A 16,909-nucleotide genomic window follows, 5' to 3' on the forward strand; every position below is an offset into this window, starting at 1 on the left:
CACCTCTTCCCTTAGCTCCCACTTTCCACTATCTGACTCTTGTTTCCTTCACCTTCCTTTCTAATCGGCTTCCTGGCTTCCATCCTCTGCCGGCCGCAGAGATTGAGATTCGGGCTGGGGCTGGGGCTGCGGCTCAGAAGAGGCACGAGTCCGGCGGGACAGGCGCGAGGCGCCCAGCCGCGAAAGCGCGGAGCGCGCACCGAGGCGGGGGCGCGCGCGGGGCAGCCGCGTGGCTAGGCAGACGGGGCCGGGAACGGCGCGCGCGCGCCCCGCCAGCCTCTGGCGCGCCCCCGGCGGCCTGGGCCGCAGCGTGCTCGCCCCCGCCGCCAGCTCGCCTCACTTATGGGTCGGAAACGCTGCGTGGGGGAGACTGTTCCAAGATGGCGGCGGGTTGCTGCGGGGTGAAGAAGCAGAAACTGTCCAGTTCGCCCCCCTCTGGCTCGGGTGGCGGTGGTGGCGCCTCCTCCTCCTCCCACTGCAGCGGAGAGAGCCAGTGCCGAGCTGGGGAGCTGGGACTAGGAGGCGCCGGTACGCGGCTCAACGGGCTGGGAGGTCTAACCGGAGGAGGTAGCGGCAGCGGCTGTACCCTCTCTCCCCCCCAGGGCTGCGGCGGCGGCGGCGGGGGGATCGCCCTGTCGCCACCTCCGAGCTGCGGAGTGGGGACCCTACTTTCTACCCCGGCCGCCGCCACCTCTTCCTCACCCTCCTCATCGTCCGCCGCCTCGTCCTCATCGCCGGGCTCCCGGAAGATGGTGGTGTCAGCAGAGATGTGCTGCTTTTGCTTCGATGTGCTCTACTGTCACCTGTACGGATACCAGCAGCCCCGGACCCCCCGATTCACCAACGAGCCCTAGTGAGTACCGTGCCCTCCGCCGCCCTCTCCCTTGCGCTCGGGATGGGGCTCAGAGTTGAGGCAAAGTGCGAGTCCGCCTCCCGGCCGGCGGATGCCCCTGCCCTCTCGCTGCCCGGGTCCCCGGAGCCACTCAACTGAACTAAGGGCACCCTGCGCTTTTTGCCCTCCGAGGCAGGCACCCCACACTTGGAGCAGGGTGCTGCTGCAAGGGATGGCCCCGTGGCTCCTAGAGGTGTTAGCTTTCTCTTTGCGATGACTTCGAGGAGTTTTGACCCCTTTACTTGTCTTCTTCACCACCCCCACCACCCCTCACCCTGCCCCGGTTTTGGAGATCTGGGTTACTCAAGGTGTTGACCTCTCCTCACTTTGGTTTCCGTTACCCCAAGTGAAAGCCCCGCCAGTATTCCCGCCCCGCGTACCTTGCACATGGAGAACTACTATCCCATTGCAGGGCGAAAAATAGCAAGTATCCAACTTCTGTTAGTGATGGAACTTAGCTCTGGAGCTTGTGAGGTTACCCATCTTTTCCTCTGGGTTTCCTTGTGCCCTGGGAAGGGGGGAGGTTTCTTAAAACACATTTTCCCTTACTACTTATTTTTATCCAAATACACCCATTAAAATGTGTTTCTCGTGAAGCGAGCGCACTGCCGGCTTCCTCACATTTGAAGAGTGAGACCTTTTTTTTTTTTTTTTTCATTCCACTGTCTGGATAATAGCTCATTCAAAGAGAACTGTCCCCACAGAGCCACTGTCAGTTTGTACATTAAGCGTGCATTCGCTTTTGTGTCGATTTCACTTTTTAAGAAATCCATGTTATACTCGATGATTTGAGAACAGTTAAATAGTAAATGTGTAGGAATTGTTATGGTTTCCTTTGGTTTTGTACCTTAAATTATCTTACCCTTCAAGTGTGTGGTTGAAAATTTTTAAATAGCACTGTTACAGCTAAAAGCCAGGTTAATTCTAATCCCTGTCCATTTGCATGTGTGGGAGATGGGGCATATGGTTTTTTTTTTAATGTGTAAACTGAATGTAAACTGACTTTTGGAGTTAAATGCTAGACAGAATGTAAAGACCAAGAGAGGGCAGAATGAGAAAAAGTGCAATTGCTTTTATTTGAGTACTTAGCATCAACAAGAAAAATAATACAGGAAAAATTTCAGTGAAATTCGTACTGAAAGGCATCACCCCCTTTTCCAGCTAAAAGTGCCGCTTGTCCCCCATATCATAAATACCTTAATTGATGTTCTTTTAAAACTGCTTCATTTTGTGAGATTAGAGGATTGGACTACTATTGTATAAGTATAAACACTTCTGCCTAGACTAAAATACTAATATGTAAAGTGGAAATTACAATAAAGTGTCCTGGAAATTGTGCATTTGTACTGTTTGTTTTATTTGGCTTTTATTCTTTAAATGTCTTAATTTTGTATGACTCTTCTGTGGTCTGTGCATTTTCTTTTAGACTTGGTTAATCTTTGGGCATTGGTTCATGAGAAGTGCATGGAAGAGCATCCAGGAGAACACTTTGTCAAATATCTTTATAAATTTCATAGTGTTAATTCTAGAAGCTTAAATCCTAAGTCCACACCTTTATTTAGCCAATTAATTTTTTTGGTTAAGAAGTAAAATTGATTTTGAAAAGACTGCCATGTAAAAAAATCTATGAAATATTTATTAGCTTGAGTCACTTATTTGTGACTTTTCTGCCTTCTCTTGGATATCTTTGATATATTAAAGCTAGTCCTGGGATGATACTTAGGTTGGCTCTGCAAAGTCATGGGACTGCAAAAATTCACTCCTGTTTAGTTCTTGAGCTGTTACATGAGTTTGGCAAAGGCTGCTTTAGTATTCACGCTCCATTGCTCCAAAGCATATGAGAACACACTTTCAGGAGGTGCTATTTTCACACATTTTAAAGTGAGTTTGGGTTAACTCAATGACTATAGCAAGAATTTTAAAAGGAAAGTGAGCTTGACCAGTTCATACAGAAAATGCTTTTGAAAATTTCATTTTAACAGTAGCCACTTTGCACACATATTTAGATATTATTCTCTTCAAACACCCCAGCCCCTGGATTTCTTTTTCATGGAATTAAGCAGATAATAGGACACACTTTTGACCACTGTGGATGTGTTGAAACGGTGGTGGAAGAAGAAGAACTATTATCATTTAGCAGACCTTGAATGTGTCAAGTATTCTATAAAATAACTAATGTAGAGTAGACACTGAAGATGACCAAGTGGAGAATGAAAGTTCACTTAAGTGGAAAATGGACTGTCTTATTTCCATATATCTTCAACTCATTTTTGAGGTGTACTGTGGAAAATTCAGGAAAGCTTTCTCATTATGGGAGGGAAATAACTAAGCATTTCAACAGTGCCTTAGTAAGTACCACACATTTGTCTTTCTGTTTTACATATTTAACAGCATTGTGTACTTACTAGTGTTGCTTTATCCTAAGTGCCATAAGACATAAACAGACATACTGGGATTTTTTTTTTCTCCTAGTTATTATCATGTCATGAGCAGTGTGTTTGCCCACCAGATGTTGTGCTTTTGACAATTTTAACTTCTCATACATAAATGCACACTCTTTTCATCCCTTCCCAGGACTTTTCTCTCAGAATGTCTGTAACTGGTGAAATCCTCATTTTATGGGTTTAGAAGCTCTAGATCCATCAGTTAGTTATCCTTCCACTCAGTATTGAGGGGATGTCAACATATGAACAGGATGTCTGGATACAAATTCTTCACTGTTGCTCCCATTTTTTGATTACCTACCCAATTGCAGAAAGCATTGTACAGGCAAGTTTGTGCACAGAAATCTGGTTAAAGACATGAGGAAAACTTAACTTTACTGCATTTTGATATTCAAAATCAGCAGTCTTGGATTTATGTCAGGGAGCCCAGAAAGCTATTTTATAGGAACCTGTTTGCTACTATAAAGGGATCCACTGTGCCAGGTGTTGAGCTAGTTAGACTCCAGAGCAGTCATTCTTAACTTTGGCTGCACATTGGAATCACTGGGAAGTTATTAAAAATATTGATGCCTGAGCCCCAACTCCAGAGATTCTGACTTAATTGGTCTTGGATGGGGCCTGGGAATCAGGATTAGTAAAAGCTCACCAGGTGAGTTTAATGTGCAGCCAAGGTGGCGAACCACTGGTTATATTCTGAATCTTTCTCTTGAGATTTGGATAATTGGGGCTAGGGTAGTGCCTTGGAATCTGTATTTTATGAGCACCCTAAATTTCAGTAAACAACCAATTTGAGAAACTCTTGCATTGTGGTCTGCAGAAGACATCACCCGGGAAATCATTACAAATGTAAGCTCTCAGGCCCCGCCTCAGACCTGCTGAATTAGAGTCTGCATTTTAACAAGCTTCTCAGGTGATTCTTATGCACATTAAAGTTTGAGAAGGACTAGTTCTCAAACTTTGTAGTACATCATAATCTATGGTGCTTGTTAAAACACAAATTGTTGGGCCCCATTCCCAGAGTTTCTGATTCAGTTGGTGTGGGGTGGGGCTGTGAATTTGCATTTCTAACAAGTTCCCTGGTGATGCTGATGCTACAGTTCCAGGGCCACACGTTAAGAACCTAGGGAGAGAGAAGTGAGGACCTGAATAAGTACTTGAACGACTGTAATGGAATGGCAATTTTCAAGGCCAGTTTTCAGTATAAAACTTCCTGCTTCTGTGTCACTATGCTTTAGCATGTTCATTCTAACTTAGCACCCAGGAGATTGAGTGCTGCCGAGAGTGTAAGAGTCTGAGGTTCTCGGGATGGTTTTAGTTGAGGGGTGAGGGCGACTCTTGGAAACCTGTGGTATGATTTTAGGTCCTTTTTCAGAAATTGTTAAATGTAAGGGATACATTTTAGGAATTAAAAACATTACAAATACGATACCTTAAGGTGAATTGTATTGATTTTAATAAGTAAAGCCCCCTTTGTTCCCATAAAATGCTCTTATGATTCTTTCACTAACATATTGTGAAAAGATTTTAAAAGCTTTTATTTATGCTTATGGTTGCTGGATTTCATTTTAAGACCCCTTCTGTAACAAAAATATGAAATGATTCTGCTAAAGCACTGGGATTGTTCAGTCTTATATCTTTAATGCTGCTGCGTGTCATGTTACTTGAACTTTTTATTTTAATCATCTTACCACCTTTGAAGTTAACGCAGTACTACATTTTTTATGGACCATAGCACGTAGAAGATTCTTTATTATTAAAGTACATCAGTAAGTGTGGTTTTAAATTGCAATTAATTAAATGTATTTTTTAAAAAATCCACTCCCAGATATGCAGATTGTGAGACTCTGAAGAGGTGTTTGAACAGTTAACTCTTTCTCATCTTGCCACCGTAGTCAAGTTACTGTTTTTCAGTGTGCATGGGAGGAATTGGGTTGTGTTGGGGAGTAGGCATTTTGTTTAGACAGAACTGTAGCAATCCTATTGCACTATCAAAAAGATGATTTGATAGTGCAGCTCAGGTTAAAGTGATATTAAATTTGCATTTTTAAACATGAGCCATTATATTTCTATGTTTTCTGATGAAGATTGACCAGAATAGCCAGAAGATGTATCTGTCTATCACAGATGATGCCATGAGGCCATGACAGATTTCCTTATCCACACTAACATAATAGTACTAACTTGCATTCTCTGGTCATAATGTATAGTTTTTCTTGTAAAAGAAAAACACTGTCTGAAAAATTGTTGAGTCTTTTTGAAGGTGTAACTTTTTTTTTTTTAAACAATGTTGATTCCCATTGAAAGACAATCTGATGTCATATCTTACAGATAGAAAAGAAGGCAGGCATCTTCCCAGTTGTCAGTTCTGTAAAAGCCATCAGTGACTGAGCTAGAAGGATGGAGACATATAAATCACAAAATTGTTTTTATATCCATGCATAAAGGTGTATGTGAGACAAGGTATATTTAGTTAAAAAGAAAATGCTTATTTTGCTTTCTCCCCCATATGGCCAAACGGAGTGATAATTTAGCCCATAATTTTTCTTGCTTATGAATTATGTTTGTGCTGCACTCAGGTTTCAGTTAGCGGGTGGCAGCCAAGTAGGAATCTCTGCTGAAATCTCTCAGTCCAATAGGAAGAAAGACCACTACTGAAAAAGCAAAAAATGGTCTGTTAACCCATGCATGAGTTGTTTTTCAGAGTATGTGTTTCTCAGGCACATGTTAACATTTGTGTTGTTGTCTTTTTAAAAACTGTATGCTTTTTGAAACCAAATTTGTGTCATAAATACTAAAACCTTTAGCTGCAGTGGATTATATTTTTGAAGTGAGTTGCATTTCCTATTTATAGATAATTTTACTTTTTGAGAATTTATGTGTGAAACACTAAAACTTGTGTAATGAGATTAGTCAGTTCCCAAGTTTTCCTGATTTCAATAGGCATTATTCTGTACTCTCGATGTCACACATGCTTGGCTCTTATAAAGCAGCACAATGACCAGGGCTTTTACATTTAAATTTTGTTAAATAGTCTCTTTTTCAAACTTGTGTAATAATGTCTCTTTTTGATACTGTTCTGAATCAATTAAGCTAAGTAAGTGAGGACCAGCAGTAAAACCCAGCATCTGCCAAGAATGGACCCTCAATGTCTAAGCTGTCTTTCCACAATCAGTAATTGGGCAGTTGCTCACAGGACACTGGAGACAGTGTGGGAAACCAGTGGTTGTGTAGGTGGGAAGAGTAGATTCCCAACAGTAAGCTTATTTAGAGTTTAGCTTCTGTAGTTAGTGTTGCTAAGAGCAAAAATGACCCACAGCTTATGTAGTATAAAGAAAATAACCCAAAGGAAGAAGTACAGTGTAATAGTATAGTTGGTTGGGTGGAGCATATTTTATGTTCAGTCCAACTATAAGTGGCATCTTTTGTATCAAGTGTGGGTGTATTTTCTACAGCTCTTAATGTTTCAGACATTGAAACTTGCTCAAAGTTAAAAATGTTAGTGTTGAATAGCTGAGTGGAAATTATATGTCACTGGAGGAAAAAAACCCTGTTTTTGTAAAAAAGCATGTACATTATCCTGAGTTGCATGGTTGGAAACCAGAAAAATAGAAGAAATAGTTCTATCCTCACAAAGTTTACAGTCCTGTTCAAGATATGATACCATTATCAAAGTTGCTTGAAATACTTACAAAGCAATATATCCATGATTGTAGATTAATAAAATACACATAAAATACCTACACATGGAAATGACATGGAATAAAGGAGTGGTCAGGGAGAAGGCTATAGGGAGGGAATAACTGGAACCAAGTTTTGAAATGGAGGAGGTACAGACATTATTGGTAGAGTCTGTTTGACCAGTAGATCTTGAAGTCTTACTTGGTTGTTCTTAAACCCATTGCTGTCACCACCACACCCCTTGCCACAGGACTTGGGGATTCCCAGCAGCTGTCTTCAGTCAGCAACTTTCACTCTCAGCATTCTTCATATCACTCCCCTTGCTCTGGTCTCTAAGATCATAAAACTTCAAGGAAATTAAAAGTAGCCTTTGTGTTGAGAATCCTCTGGGGAGGCTGGATAAGAGATCTTGCATCTGCTTATAGTTTCTTGTATTAGGAAGAGAACAGGATTTGCAGAAGAGTCCTCTGGAGTATCAGATGAATTGGGAGAAGAGTCTCAAGATAGGGGAGACTAACTAGGCTTAAGGTTATGAGGGCAGTAGGAAAACTGGCATTGGAAGGTGGGAAAGCCACCCCAGGGGCAGAGTTTGTGAATATAGGAATGTTGCAAAATTAAGAATTGGAAGAAGTTATCAGCATATGCAAGGGCTGGTACTCTAGGGCCAGGTTTTGTGTAGGAGTGGAAAGATTGTAGCTCACCTGTTTTTGGCTTCCATCATTGCCTCTTCTTTTCTTGGCTCTGTGCCTAGCTATCCTTGTGCTCAGAAAAAGTTTGTTAAACAGCTCTGTTGAAATGGCTATGAAATTTGATCACAGGTATAAGAACTCTCCTCCCCTTTCCCTCTTCACCTATTCCCAACTGTATCTAATTTGGGAGAAAGGATGAGAAGACACATCGGTTTATAGAATTTGTATCAAATATAAAGATAGCTGGAATAGCTTTTGGATGAGGACCTGTGATTAGGTGACTACACGTGCATAGAGAGGCACTGCAGGGAAAACAAAACAAAACAAATTCTGGTTGCTTGGCAGAAGTGAAAGAAGAGAGGCTTTGAACATAATTCAGAGTTCATAAGCCTGGGGAACCATGAGGATGGTGGTGCCATTAAAAAACATAGGCAGAATATGGGAAGAAACAAATGGTTGGGCAGGTGAAATAGATTTCTTACTATGTGTAGTTCCAAGTGTTGGCAATTATCAAATGTTATTTCTTTTTGAATTACCAGAACCACAGAGCAGCAACAGAGCTATTGCGATGGTTTGGTTGGTCCCTTGGGATCACTCCCCCACTTTGTGACTTCGAATGGCTCAGATAAGTAGAAATCAGTGATAGTTTTCAGCTTTGTACTGCTAGTAAAAATACCTGGCAGAATTTTGGGTTTCTTTAATGTAGGTTTTTACATTTTCTTAGTCTTCAGGCTTATCAATTTGTAAAGCAGGCAGTGATCCTTTTATTTCCTTATGTGTATATCATAGCACAGCCTTGAGCAAAATAAAGCCTCGTGGCAGGCCATCTCAGGAACTCATAACTTCAGAACTAAAAGGAAATTTTTGAAGAACTAGAAGTGCCTTTTGGTGCAAGATTCTAGGTTGTGTGTCCTAAAGCTTAGAAAGTAAAATAGATTGAATCAAGCTGAATCTGTTTTGAGGCTTTGCTCAATGACGAAGGATGGATGTTATGAACTGATGGGATCAGCCATATTGCTTTAGAGTCTTTGCAATCTTCAGTGGATGGGCAAAAGTGAAAAATTTTGCTTAAATAAAGGCCTATTAATATTAGTTTTTTTTCAATAAGGTCTGTGATAGTCTTGATGATTCTTGCCTTTTCCCTGTCTGTTTCATACAGATAATCCACATTGTTACCCAAAGCCACATGCAATACTGGGAGAGCACAGTTGACTGTGTTATGCAATATCCTGCCAGAAGATGCTGACCAGTTCTCTAGTAATAGAAAGTAGTGAGATTGAATTAAGAGCCTATATACTTCACCTTGCCATTCCATATACTTTCACTGTGATCTGTAAGCATATTACATACAACTTTAGTAACATTTTCTATTGAGATCTTGGATTGCTGCAAGGTGGTAACATCAGATTCTCTGCTTTGTTTCAGGTGTTAGTGGATCTTTGAGTCATTCTTATAGAATGGAATATCTGAAAAAACTGGTTTTGATGCTGTTAGCTTAGGGGTCCCACAGCACTGTATCTGCCTCAAATAAATGCTTATGTGCTAGTTACATTAGTGTGTTTCTTTTCTATGACATCATTATTGCTTATAGTAGCCTAGCAGCCACACGGTTAGGTTTAGGTACTTTGGGGTGCAAATAAATTATATAGCTTGTAAAACTTGGGCTTCAGCACATAATTCATTGTAGCAAGGCAAACACTTTGTGCTGATTTTGAACAACAGTGAAGTGTTTAGATTGACGGGTGCTTTTTACATCCTTTTTTATATGGTAGAAGATGGCATTGGTAATTTATTCAATAAAGAAGAATCTCATGAAGTCTTTGCCTTTTTCCATGTTACTGTAGGTGTTCTCAACACAGTTCATGAGTTTTCCTATGATAATGACAAAAACAAATAAAAAAAATTGCCACAGCTTCTTTCGCATTAAAACAAGCCAATAAAAAACTTGCCACTAGCTTGGCTGGGTCTTTGATGTTAGGAGTATTAAAACTTTTTGTTGAGTTCACAGATCCATCTACCCCAACACTCTTCTACTTGTCCATTCAAAAAACCCTCACAAGAACAAAAAGGAATAATATTATATTTTTCTGACACTAATGAGGTGGGTGATATGTGGTTTGTGGTATACTTTACTCCACAAACTCCTCCAACTATTGTCCTGTCTGGCAAGTTGTTTTGTGGAAATTGACTCTCCCACATTGTAGGCATTGGCTGTGTGGAGAAAGAGAGTCACATGTGGCTTGAGGCAGGGACAGAGGGCTTATGGGAATCAGGGAGGGAGTAAAATGAATTGTATTCAAGTGAAGTGAAGCATGGATTCAGGGCAGAAAAGGGAGACTGAGCACCTGATCTGGAGCAGGAGTGCTTTTTATGTTTTACGTCATAAAACTTAGATGTCCCTCCTTTAGGACCAATGGCCACAGCATTCTTGTTAAAAAATAATTATTCTGGGCCAGTGTGGTGGGTCACGCCTATAATCCCAGCACTTTGGGAGGCTGAGGCAAGCGGATCACGAGGTCAGGAGATCGAGACCATTCTGGCTAACATGGTGAAACCCCGTCTCTACTAAAAATACAAAGAATTAGCCGGGTGTGGTGGTGGGTGCCTGTAGTCCCAGCTACTCGGGAGGCTGAGACAGGAGAATGGCGTGAACCCGGGCAGCGGAGCTTGCAGTGAGCCAAGATCGTGCCACTGCACTCCAGCCTGGGCGACAGAGCGAGACTCTGTCTCAAAAAATAAAAAATAAAAAATAAAATAAATAAATAATTATTCTGGCTAGGTGCCGTGGCTCACGCCTATAATCCCAACACTTTGAGAGGCCAAGGCAGGAGGATTGCTTGACCCAGGAGTTCCAGACCAGCCTAGACAACACAGTGAGACCCCCATCTCTACAAATTATGTATTTGAAAAACTTAGCTGAGCATGATGGCATGCGCCTATAGTCCCAGCTACTCGGGAGGCTGAGGTGGGAGGATTGCTTGAACCCAGGAGGTCGAGAGTACAGTGAGCTGTGATCATACCACTGCACTCCAGCCTGGGCGACAGAGTCAGACCATGTCTCCAAAAAAAAAAAAAAGAAAAAAAGTTTCTATCATAAACAAATGCATATCATGAAGTTTCATAATATGAAGACCTGCTATGGGTCCTTTTAATACTTCTAAGAGACCACATTGAAAACCATTTGTATGGTGTCTTCAGAATGAGGCCTCTACATAACTCTGGAAGCTGTAGGACAAGTAGCTTTACCCAAAAGAGCATGAATGTAGCCACTCTCCTGTAATTATCCTTACTTATTTTTCTTGACTTGTCTATGCACATAGTTATAAATCCTCAGGTATTCAGACATACCTTCTTTTTAGGCCTGTATATTTATATTAATAGCCTCTACTTAGATGTGTGAAGTTTGTTTCATATAGTTTGCTCACAGTTATTATCTATAACAAAGATTATGGAACAGACACTATTAAATGATAGACCTAGGTATAATTTCTGACTGGCTGCAGAATACAGTCATACAAAGGTACATACTTATCTCTTTTGTACTTTATCTTAGAAGGACCTACTATGGTCAATTTAATTTGTAAATTACATTCTCACAGATAACTGGAGTGCCAGCAATTTTTTGTTTATCAGTTTATCTTTTATCATATACATGTAGGCTGATTTTAGTTTACTTTTTTTTTTTTTTTTTTTTTTTTTTTGAGACAGAATCTTGCTCCGTCACCCAGGCTAGAGTACAATGGCATGATCTCGGCTCACTGCAACCTCCGCCTCCCGGGTTCAAGTGATTCTCCCGTCTCAGCCTCCCAAGTAGCTGGGATTACAGGCACCTGCCATCATGCCCAGATAATTTTTGTATTTTTGTAGAGATGGGGTTTCAACATGTTTTCCAGGCTGGTCTTGAACTCCTGACCTCAGGTGATCCACCCGCCTCCGCCTCCTGAAGTGCTGGGATTACAAGCATGAGCCACCGCGCCCAGCCACTTATTTTTTATGGTTGTAAAAAAGATGAGATTTTACCCTCTTAGTAAATGTTTAAGTGTATAATAATGTTAACTATAAGCACTATGCTTAGCTTAATTTTTAAAGGCACATAATAGTGGCTTTACCTAAAGCAACTCATTTCTTATAGGAATTTTGGGAATCCTTCACAAATTAATCTTACAAACTTACTGGAGGGGCCAGGCGCGGTGGCTCATGGCTGTTATCCCAGCACTTTGGGAGGCCTAGGCGGTGGATCACCTGAGGTAGGGGGTTTGAGACCGGCCTGACCAACATGTAGAAACCCCATCTCTACTAAAAATACAAAATTAGCTGGGTGTGGTGGTGCGTGCCTATAATCCCAGCTACTCTGGAGGCTGAGGCAGGAGAATCACTTGAACCTGGGAGGTGAAGGTTGCTGTGAGCTGAGATCGTGCCATTGCACTCCAGCCTAGGCAACAAGACTGAAACTCCGTCTCAAAAAAAAAAAAAAAAAAGTACTAGAGGTGCACAAATCCTTTTTACAAGAGAGCCTAATTTAGGCTTTGAGGTATTTATTTTTTCAAACCTATTGAAAATCACGAATAAACTAAAGGAATTAAAATCAGAAGTAACTTTTTTTTTTTTTTCCGAGATGAAGTCTTGCTCTGTCACCCAGGCTGGAGTGCAGTGGTGTGATCTCGGCTCACTAACCTCCGCCTCCCAGGTTCGAGTGATTCTCCTGTCTCAGCCTCCCGAGTTGCTGTGATTACAGGTGTGCGCCACCATGCCTGGCTGATTTTCTTTTTTAATTTTTAGTAGAGATGGTGTTTCTGAGGAAATGTGTTTTCTAGAGAGATGGAAAATTGAAAGAGAAATTGCATAAGGGGATATTATAAGTAAAGCCTTTAAGTCTATATGTGTATATATAGACTACATAACCATTTCAGTTAAGCACTTCTTGAAATTGCTTCTTATAGCATACACGCTTGTTTCTAATGAAAAACTTACATCTAAATGTGACAGTGGCATCTGTGAAATAATAGATATGGTCAGGTTGCAAGTCTCAAAAGTTGTTTGTTTGCCCTGTTTTTGTACAACCAGTATGAGGCTCTCTATCATTAGCTGGGGTGTAGACATTTTAAAAGTAATATCACTGAATTGTAATGTATCAGTTTGGGTTTTGGAGCAGTATCTAACTTGTTCCATTTAGAGATGGCTTTGCAGTTCTAAACAAGAAAGTAGAATTTTTACTATGATTATCCCTTTGCTTACAGACTTTTAAAATGAATATTTGTTGAAGTCTCAAGTCTTTTTTGCCAGTATTAAGACTGTGTTTGACATCAATACCTATCTCTTATGCTATGCAAGTACTCCTCTTAATATTATGACTGGTTCTAATATTTCATTTCAACAAGTAATACAGCTGTTCTGGGTAGAACACTATGCTAGACCCCTTTATGAGTATGGGTGAGAAGTCTATAAAATAGGCATAAACCATGCTTCATGTCCTTAAAAAGCTTGCAGTCATACTGAAAAGTCAAGATTCATGAAACAAACAATGATGTCACATATGATTCAACAGCTAAATGAGTGATGGAGACAATGATGTCTGTAGGACTCATTGTTTGGGTAGACTAATGTGGGCTAAGATTGTACAGGAAGGCTTTACAGACAAAATAGGATTTCGGCTAGGTAGAACTTTCATAGATGGAAAAAACAGTCTAGGCAGAGAAATATCTTAGACACAGGTCAGGATGAGCATTATACAGTGGTCAATGGGTACCAATCAAAAGTAGGTTGAAGTGGGGGAGAACCTAGCAAGAAAGGTGACCTGTAAGGAGACTAGCTATAACAAGCATTGGGAAATGAAGGTCTAACAGTTGACAGTTTTAAACTTTTAATGGCCTGTGAGTGGCCTCTTTCCTGGTAAAATTTCTCTTTGTCCATTTAATTATGTCTCACCAGCACCTTTAATGTTGTGAATGTCATGAAGCCTGGACAAGAGACTAGGAAATAATACAAGCAGGTGTCTGCTCTGTAGACAAAGTGCTTTCATTCTTCAGTACGCATTCAGCTTAAGTCAGTTAGATTAACACTGGTTATGTCACACTGCCTGAGTGCCTTCTATGTTCAGTGATCTTTTTTCTTCTGAACTTCAGTGTCTCAAACATGAAGTTAGAAAAATTGTCTAGCTACAAAGTTATGTAGTTTAAAAATACCATAATTATGACACAATTAAATGGTTTGATCACTTTCCTCTTAATGAATAAATTTTACTTGGATATTGCAAATTTAACTGAGATAATTTAGGTACTAGGGATTATAATAATTTTAGGAAGATTGTGAATGATGACAGGCTTCTTTATGAAATTAGTTTAAACATAGATTAGGCTAATGGGAATGTTCCTTATGGTTCTTCACATGAGCTTTAAGAATGCTACAACTCTAAGAAACAATCTATATAAGCAAACTTGTAAAGGTTTTATACTATTATTTAGAAACAAAATTCTAAAATAGTTTCCTGAATTACAATGAGCAGCATATTTTTAGTTTATGTTGAGGAATTATTATGCTTTGAAGGAAAAAACAAGCAAAATTCTCGATATTGTAGCTGACGATGTGTCTTTAAGACATAAGTTTAGAACTTAAACTTCTTTTTCAGTGATCACTGTAAAATTCTATTTTAGTAACTCCCTTCTGTTATTCCCAGAATATGTTTTAGAATATAAGAAAATTATTTTCCAAATATGGGACTAATCTCTGACAGATTGTAAAGCATGAGCATTTTATCAGTATACTCAGGAAACAGAAAACAACACTAGCATGATGCTCACTAACAGTGTTCTCTGTGTAGTCAGTTTATGTCTATAAGTAAATGAACTCTCCCTCTTATAGTCGCATATGCAATTTGAATTATATACTATTACAGTGAGGAGAAAAAATACCAGATATTAACAGAAAATAGTAGTAGCACAATATTTTTGAATTAAAAGTTGTTGAAGAAGAGTTGGATGTTGACCCTATGTAATAATCATAGACTCCTGCCACATAATGGGATACGAGGCCAAATGGAATCCAGTGGTTTTCAGTACGGACCACACAGAGGTTCCTGATCACTTTTAATATCCATAAATCTTTGTTAACAAAGGTGGATGCCCTCATCAGGGGAGTGGGAGGCAATTTTGTTTATAGAGGATTGAACTATTTAGATTTCAACTTCATTTTTCACAGACTTCAAACAATGTGCATCTTAAATAGGCACCTCCATAGTGTAGAGCACAGTTGGGGGAAAAAGTCAGGGCTTTTCTGTTTTGACTGTGGCAAGAGAACATGCAAACCCATTTTAAAATGAAAAAAAATGGATGTAGGTCCAACGGACGCCGATTCCTGTCTCCATTGGGCTACACATAGAACCTTTGCTTCCGTTTATTTTTGCTCAGTCTAGAGAAATTCAGATCAGTTCTTACAGAAGAGGAGTGCTTTAGTCTTGAAGGTTTCTTTCACTTTCATTAAGTTATATTCACCATCTCATAATAACCCTTCATTAACTCTTAACTAATTTAAATAATTTGTACCAGTCCAGCACGGCCTCAGGTCCATTCATTTTCTCAGAATTGTTATATTTATTTAAACACTTTTTACTTCAATCTCTCCCACCCCAGATTTGAAGTATAAATTTAGGAAAATCAGTCAATCTCTCTCTCTTTTTTGTGGTGTTTTTGTTTTGGGAGACGAAGTCTTGCTCTGTCGCCCAGACTGGCGTGCAATGGCGCGATCTCGGCTCACTGCAACCTCTGCCTCCTGGGTTCAAGCAATTCTCCTGCCTCAGCCTCCCAAGTAGGTGGGGATTATAGGTGACTGCCACCACGCCTGGCTAATTTTTATATTTTTAATAGAGATGGGGTTTTACCATGTTGGACAGGCTGGTCTTGAAGTCTTGACCTCAGGTGATCCACCCACTTCGGCCTCTCAAAGTACTGGGATTACGGTTGTGAGTCACCGTGCCTGGCCTAGGAAAATTCTCCTCTTACCCGTTCTTCAACATAGTTTCTCGCTGGAGCTTTGCCATTTTCAAGAGCAGTAATCTTGAATATTTGAAAGCTTGGTAGCACCTTCATTATAGAATTTTTACTATGTAAATTCTAGCAGTGTTTACCACTAGCAAAGTTCTTTACTGGTCCTGCGGGTTTTCCGTTGTGGGGAGGTGGTAGAATGATGGGAATCGGGAGGTGTAAATTTATGACTTCCAAGTTTTTTTCAGTCATTGGATTTGAGTATCTACAGCAGTGTATAGACATTGTCTAACTGGAGGAATTTTGGAATCAGGGCAGTACAAATCTAAAAAGTTTCTAGAATTTTTTCTAGGGTGATTTTAAAGCAGAGAATAAATGAGATGTCCCATTGTACCCCTTCCTCCTGTGCCTTACCTGAAAATAGGTATCTTTTTCTCTTATGCTTATAACTGAAACCATAAGATCATTGTGGATTTATTTGATTTTGTTTGTTAGTTAGAGACTGACCCGGTTAATATGTAGCTGTATTCAAGATGGTAGGACTTCGTGTTTATGGTTTTCGGTGAAGTATGGCACAGGCTTATCTTTTACTCTATGATTCCATTCCTATGGAAGATTGGAATGCTTGGAAAATTATTTGGCACTATTTATTTCTTCTTTTTCTACTGTTTTAAATTGTAGGTTTCAAAATGTTTAAATAACAGTTTTTTTCTAATATGTTTAAAGTCATGGGTTTTTGATTTAGTGTCTAAGAATGGATTTTAGGGGGTTGGCAGACATAATGAAATTTTATGCAAAAGTTTGCATAAGTGCATTTTTCTGATTAGAAGTTTCATATCTTTCATCAGGTTTCTATAGAAGCTTCCTATAGTGCTGGCTTCTTAAGAATATTCAAGGAGTATCAACTAACTTTGGCTTGGAAAGTACAAGTCGGCTTCACAACACCCCTGAAATCTATCCCTGGACTCTAGGACCTCCTAATGGACTCTAGATTAAGACCCCCTGCAAGCTCCTCAAATATCTTTTCCCCAGATAATTGTCACTATTTGACGTGTCTGGCAGCTCCTTGGGAAGGCCCCATTCACGAGGCTTGTCTTTATTTGATCTGACTCAGAGTGGAAGAAAAGCCTATCACCTCAGGACATTTGTTGAGAAGCAAGCAGCAGCAAACTCGTTTAATACTTTGTATCACACACTGCAGGGTGGCTGACTTTTAGGAGCCTGTGAAAG

General features: G+C 40.2%; 1 protein-coding gene across 4 annotated transcripts in view; it reads left to right on the plus strand.

The window, feature by feature from the left end:
- Positions 1-217: 217 nt before the first annotated feature.
- The window catches only part of AMMECR1 (AMMECR nuclear protein 1), a 130,009-nt gene continuing 113,317 nt past the window's right edge, over positions 218-16,909 (plus strand). For 3 of the 4 annotated variants that reach the window (XR_002519439.2, XM_021932523.2, XM_021932524.2), the window contains exon 1: positions 281-853. Coding sequence is in view for 3 of the 4 variants with exons in the window: in XM_021932523.2 (XP_021788215.1) it covers positions 381-853 (473 nt within the window). In the remaining variant the exon portion in view is untranslated. Of the gene's footprint in view, positions 854-16,909 lie in introns of all 4 variants that reach the window. The other variant, XM_009198102.4, reaches the window with a different exon arrangement.

Source organism: Papio anubis, chromosome X (genome assembly GCF_008728515.1).
Source record: "Papio anubis isolate 15944 chromosome X, Panubis1.0, whole genome shotgun sequence".
Classification (NCBI taxonomy): Eukaryota; Metazoa; Chordata; class Mammalia; order Primates; family Cercopithecidae; genus Papio; species Papio anubis.